Raw genomic sequence first — 5,918 nt, 5'->3', positions numbered from 1 at the left:
CTAAATTTTGACCGTGGTCAAACTATCTAGGATCTTTGAACTACACCAGATAACTTGTGATTTCCACTTATAAATCTTAGTCAGACACTAAAAACCATAGTTTTAAATAACCGGCTATAGCCAGCTCCGCTATAGCCTTTTAAGTAGGGTATCGCTGAATGGTTTCATGTACAGAATAGCCGCAGTAGCTTCGCTATATATGGAGGTCCGCTATTTAGTATATCCTGCTATTTAAAATACTGGTAAAAACAGAGAAGTACCAAAGCTAGCCGGCAACTTTACCTCCCTATATATAGTCATCTTGACTTTATTTCAGCACAATTCTTGATCCAGAGACATCAATGCAGTCGAATTGGTCGACATATGAATATCAACATCTCGTTAATTATTCTGTCAAACCCATAAGATATATAATTACTTCTTGCATGGAGGTAGGGGAGCACCGCAGAGGCACTTGTTGTGCTGGAAGCTGTAGAGATCGAACCTCGCCATGTTCCCGCCGGTCGGCACGCGGCCGCAGAGCCTATTGTAGCTGACGTTGAAGAAATTCAGGTTGGCGGCGCTCGCGACCTGCGCCGGGATGATGCCATGGATGGCAATGTGGCTCAGGTCGACGGTGTAGATCTGCTCCGGGAGCACCACGGCTGATAGGGCGAAATTGAAGTCGTTGCGGGACAGGTCCATGTACTGCAACTCCTTCCCGCGGCCGAAGAGGCCCGACGCGTCGCCGGTCAGGGCGTTGCGCGACAGGTCGAAGTGCGTGAAGTTCACGGCGGCGAAGCCGGCCGGGAGGGGGCCCATGAGGTTGTTGTGCGACAGCCAGAGGTAGACCTGGTCCGCAGACTTGCTGAGGAACATCGGGATGGCGCCCGTGAGGCGGTTGCGGCTGAGGTTGATGCCGGACTGGTTGGGGATGGCCCCCAGCGACGCCGGGATGGCCCCGGTGAGCGAGTTGAAGGAGGGCTCGAGGAAGGTGAGCTTCTTGAGCGCGCCCAGGAAGGATGGAACGGGCCCCGACACGGCCGTCCAGGAGATGCGGAGGCTCGAGAGGTTGGAGAGCTTGCCGATCGCCGGCGGTATAGGGCCCGACAGCAATGGGAGGTGGCGCAGGGTGAGGTCCTGCAAGTGGGGGAGGCCAGCGAGGGCGCTGGGGATGGTGCCCGTGATGTTGGCGTCCTGGAAGACGGCGAGGCTGACTACTCGGCCGGTGAAGTGGTCGCAGGAGACGCCGTTCCAGTCACAGCAGGGGCGATCAGGTATCCACCCCGACAAGAGGTAGGGCTCCCCGAGGGCGGCCTTGACGGCGAGCAGCGCTGCCTTGTCGCCCGGGTGGCAGTCCTTGTAGGTCGGGTCCGGAGAGGGCTCGGCGTTGGCCGGGCCGACGAGGACTAGGAGAGAGCAGAAGAGGAGGACGAGCAGGGCGTGTGAGTGCATCCTCATCTTGTCGGCTGTGTGTGGCTTTGATGTGATTTGAGTCCACTTCCGTGTGCTGCGCCCAGAGTCTCTGTGTGCTGCGCCTAGAGCCTCTGTGTGCACCATGGTGCATATATGTACATGTTGAACATGTGTACACGTAGGTTCGGGTTTTGTATGCCGCATCCGTAGTGTCTCTCTCTTTCTCTGTATTTACTTGTATCTTAGGAGATAAGACACGGGTCGCACCCCTTGTATCTATATATATGTGCCTAGTGCACGATCAATCATTATCGATGCATCAAACCATGCTTTACGTGGTATCTATCGCAAATCGATCCTCTCCCGCTTCCGCCTAATCCTAGCCGCCGCCGCCTCGGGCCGCCACCGCCACCGCCTCCGCATGTTGCGCCTACTCTCTCGCGTCGCGCTCTCGCTTCAATCCCAATCGCCGCTAGCCGCCAGAAACCCAACACCCGCCGCCCGCTCCTGCGTCCCGCACGCTGCCTGCTACTGCATCCCGCAAGCCGCTCGCCCAGCCTCGATCCCAATCGTCGCTCGTCCCGCCCGCTGCCCGCTCCTGCATCCCGCAAGCCGCTGTGTCCCGCAAGCCGCATGTCACCCGCGCCGCATCACCTTGCCACGTCGCTTGCTACCCCGCTGCCCGCTGCACATCGCCTCGCTGCATCGCGCCGCTCGCATTCCCGCATCGCAGATCGCTTGCATCGTCGTGCCGCACCACCGTCAAATCGTCATGTCTTCCTCTGCTTCCTCTTATTCCAACCCCTTTGTCGGGCCGGACCCTGCTGACATCTGCGACATCAACATCCATGACCGCGTCTCCGTCGTTCTCAATGCCACCGACGCCACGTACTTCGCGTGGAATACGTACTTCTTGCTGCTTTTCTGTGAGAACAACCTCGTGGATCACGTTGACGGATCCGTCGACTCCCACGCCATGGTGGGCAACTCTGAGTGGACCGCGATCGACGCCACGCTCATCCGGTGGTTCTTCACCACCATCTCGAAGGACCTATTTCACACTGTCGTGAGCGATGGTGATGACGCCCGCGTCGTGTGGGTCAAGCTCAACGGCCTCTTCACCGACAACAAGCTTTAGCGCCGCGTTTTTTTGCAGCAGGAATTTTTTGACTGTCATCAGGATGATCAGTCTATCGATGACTACTGCCGCCGCCTGAAGACGTTGGCGGATGAGCTCCGTGACATTGGCGCCAAGGTTGATGATGACCTCCTCCTCAGCAAGCTCACCGCCGGCCTCAACGAAGACTTCGCTAACGCCGCCTCCAACCTCTCCCTCATACCGGAGCCCTCCTTCCCCAAGTTCGTGGCATACTTGCGGTTGGAGGAGCGCCGGATGAAGGGGGTCAAGAAGCACGTGCAGCACCATACCCTCGCCGCCGGCACCTCGCATGGTGCCGCTCCACCGGCCGCCCCACCCGCGCCTGCGTCCCGTCACCAGCCGGCGCCCCCCGCGCCCCTGGGGTTTTACCCCCTCCCACTTGTGCCCCCGCCCCACCCGCTACCCCCCAGCAGCCGCAGCAGCCGCCGCGGGGGCGGTCGCAAACAGGCGTAGGGGGGCCCTCGTCAGCAGCAGCAGCAGGCCATCCCGCCCTGGACTTACGGCACCAACCCGTGGACGGGCGTCGTCCATGCGTACTCGATGTCGGTTCCTCGGGCTCCAGCTCCGGGCATTCTTGGGCCTCGGTCGGCGAGCCACCAGGCGCTCTTCACTGCGCAGAATGCCGCCCCCTACAGCGGCTATGGCACCGCGCCCGCGCCCGCCTACGGCGCCGCGCCTGCCTATGGCGCCTACGGCGCTGCTCCCGCTCCGGCCTACGGCGGGTTTTACCCTCCTCAGGTGCCGCTGCCGTGGGACCCGGCTCTTCTCGCTGCCCTGCACTCCGCCCCGTCATCGAGTTCCTATGGTAGTGGTGGTGACTGGTACATGGACTCGGGCGCCACTGCTCACATGACTGCTCATCCCGGTAACCTCACGTCTGCAACTCCTGTTCATACTCCCACTCGCATCACCGTTGGTAACGGTTCCTCTCTACCCATTACACATATCGGTCATATGTCATTTCCTTCTACTTCTACTCCCGTTAATATGTCTAATGTTCTTGTGTCTCCCAACTTAGTCACTAATCTAGTTTTTGTTCGTCATCTTGCTCGTGAGAATCCTATCACTGTTGAATTTGACAATATCAGTTTTTCTATGAAGGACGCCCGTACACGGATGGTACTCCACCGTTGTGACAACCCGGACGAGCTTTACCCGGTGCATCCCTCCGACGCCACCACCACCCGTCGTCCCGCCGCCTTTGCCGCTAGTGTCGATCTTTGGCACGCCCGCCTCGGTCATCCCAACTCCACCATTATGCGTCAGATTCTTCAGAGTTTTTCCTTCTCTTGTAATAAGGTTGATGACCACACCTGTTAGGCTTGCCGTCTTGGCAAGCATGTTCGTCTTCCCTTTAGCGAGTCTACAAACATTTCCACCTTTCCGTTTCAGTTATTGCATAGTGATATTTGGACGTCCCCGGTTGCGAGCAACACGGGCTATTTATACTATCTCGTGATATTGGATGATTTTACTCATTATGTGTGGACTTTCCCTCTCCGTCGCAAGTCCGACGCTCTTGCCACACTTACAGCCTTTTATTCATATGTCACCACACAGTTCGGTCGTCCTATTCTCGCCTTGCAAACTGACAACGGCAAGGAATTTGACAACGTCGCCGTCTGCAATCTTCTTGCGTCCCACAACACCGTTTTTCGCCTCACTTGCCCCTACACGTCACAGCAGAATGGTCGCGCCGAGCGCGTCATTCGCACTCTTAATGACTGTGTCCACACGTTGCTCTTCCACTCCTACGTGCCTCCTCGGTTCTGGCTGGACGCGCTCGCGACCGCTAGCCTCCTTATTAACATTCGACCGTGTCGTTCGCACTGGAACTACACTCCTCACCAGCTCCTCTTCGGTGTGGTTCCATTTTATGATGGTCTTCGCATTTTCGGGTGTCTCTGTTATCCTAGCACCGCGTCCACTGCTCCTCATAAACTCACTCCCCGGTCGCTTCCATGCATCTTCCTTGGTTATCCTCCCAACACCAAAGGTTATCGGTGCTATGATCCAGTGTCCCACCGCGTTTTCACTTCGCGGCATGTGTACTTTGATGAGCTGGTGTTCCTGTTTCAGCAGGTACTGTCACCCTCACATCTCCCGCGGCGCGGTTCGCCCCTGCCTCCTCCTCTGGTGAACTGCCCAGCCGCGCACTGGGCTCGGCCCTGCCCGCGCTCCCCGCGCCGGCAGCCCTCGTCATCGCGGCCCTCTCGGCGGCCCCTGCCGCTGCGGCCCGCTTGGAGGCCCCCTGTCGCCGCGGCCTCCTCGGTCGCCCCCCTCGGCGGCCCCCGTCACGGCCCCCTCGGCCGCCCCCTTGGCGGCCCCCTCGGCGGCCCCCGTCGCGGCCCCCTCGACCGCCCCCGTTGTAGCGGCCGCACCCTCACCGGTGTGGCCACTCGGGCTCGGACTAGGACACTTCGTCCTAGCACGCGCTACACGTCTGACGAGTACGCGTGTGCTGCATCTACCTCGGCACCGTCTCCACTCCCCACCTTCGCTCGAGCAGCCCTTCGGGATCCGAACTGGCTAGCTGCGATGCGTGAGTAGTTTAACGCCCTACAGCGCAACCGTACGTGGCAGCTTGTCCCGCGGCCTCCCCGTGCCAATGTCATCACTGGCAAGTGGGTCTTCCGCCACAAGACTCGCCCCGACGGCTCTCTCGAGCGCTACAAGGCGCGTTGGGTGGTGCGCGGTTTTCGCCAGTGTGTCGGCGTGGACTTCACCGACACCTTCGCCCTGGTTGTCAAACCGGGCACGATTCGCGTTGTCCTCCAGCTTGCTCTTTCTCGCGCCTGGCCCGTCCACCAGCTGGATGTGTCTAACGCTTTCTTGCATGGCCATCTCGACGAGCATGTGTTCTGTCAGCAGCCTACTGGTTTCATCGACACCGACTATCCGGTTCTCTCTACGGGTTGAAGCAGGCGCCTCGGGCCTGGTACGAGCGGATCGCAGCCTTCCTTCAGCAGCAGGGGTTTCGGTCCACACGGTCCGATGCCTCCCTGTTTGTTTATCACCAGGGTCCTGCTACCGCGTACCTCCTCCTGTACGTCCATGATATCATCCTGACTGCCTCCTCGCCAGCGCTCCTTCAGCAGATCACAGCTCGCCTCGGCACCGAGTTCGCCATCAAGGACTTGGGGGCTCTCCACTACTTCCTCGGCATTGAGGTTGTGCACCGGGCCACTGGCTTCTTCCTGCACCAGCAGAAGTACGCCTACGAGCTTCTGGAGCGAGAAGGCATGCTTAACTGCAAGCTTGCTCCTACGCCTGTCGACACGAAGGCTATGGTGTCCACCATCGAGGGCTCTCTGACGTCCGACGCTCCCTTCTACCGCTCCATCGTCGGTGCACTTCAGTACCT

At 59.2% G+C, this 5,918-nt stretch overlaps 1 protein-coding gene across 1 annotated transcript; it reads right to left on the bottom strand.

Annotated features, from left to right (window-relative positions):
- Positions 1-414: 414 nt before the first annotated feature.
- On the bottom strand, positions 415-1,440 carry LOC119273160 (polygalacturonase inhibitor-like). Its single transcript, XM_037554427.1, has one exon. The coding sequence runs from the start codon at positions 1,438-1,440 to the stop codon at positions 415-417; it is 1,026 nt and encodes a 341-aa protein (XP_037410324.1).
- Positions 1,441-5,918: the final 4,478 nt, after the last annotated feature.

The sequence above is a fragment of the Triticum dicoccoides genome, chromosome 3A (genome assembly GCF_002162155.2).
Source record: "Triticum dicoccoides isolate Atlit2015 ecotype Zavitan chromosome 3A, WEW_v2.0, whole genome shotgun sequence".
Lineage (NCBI taxonomy): Eukaryota > Viridiplantae > Streptophyta > Magnoliopsida > Poales > Poaceae > Triticum > Triticum dicoccoides.
Note: the sequence above shows the minus strand (reverse complement) of the source record. Positions and strands in the feature narration are given on the sequence as shown.

Bases quoted from the DNA above. Each gene is read 5' to 3' on its own strand.
- LOC119273160 (XM_037554427.1), bottom strand. From the start codon at position 1,440: ATGAGGATGCACTCACACGCCCTGCTCGTCCTCCTCTTCTGCTCTCTC.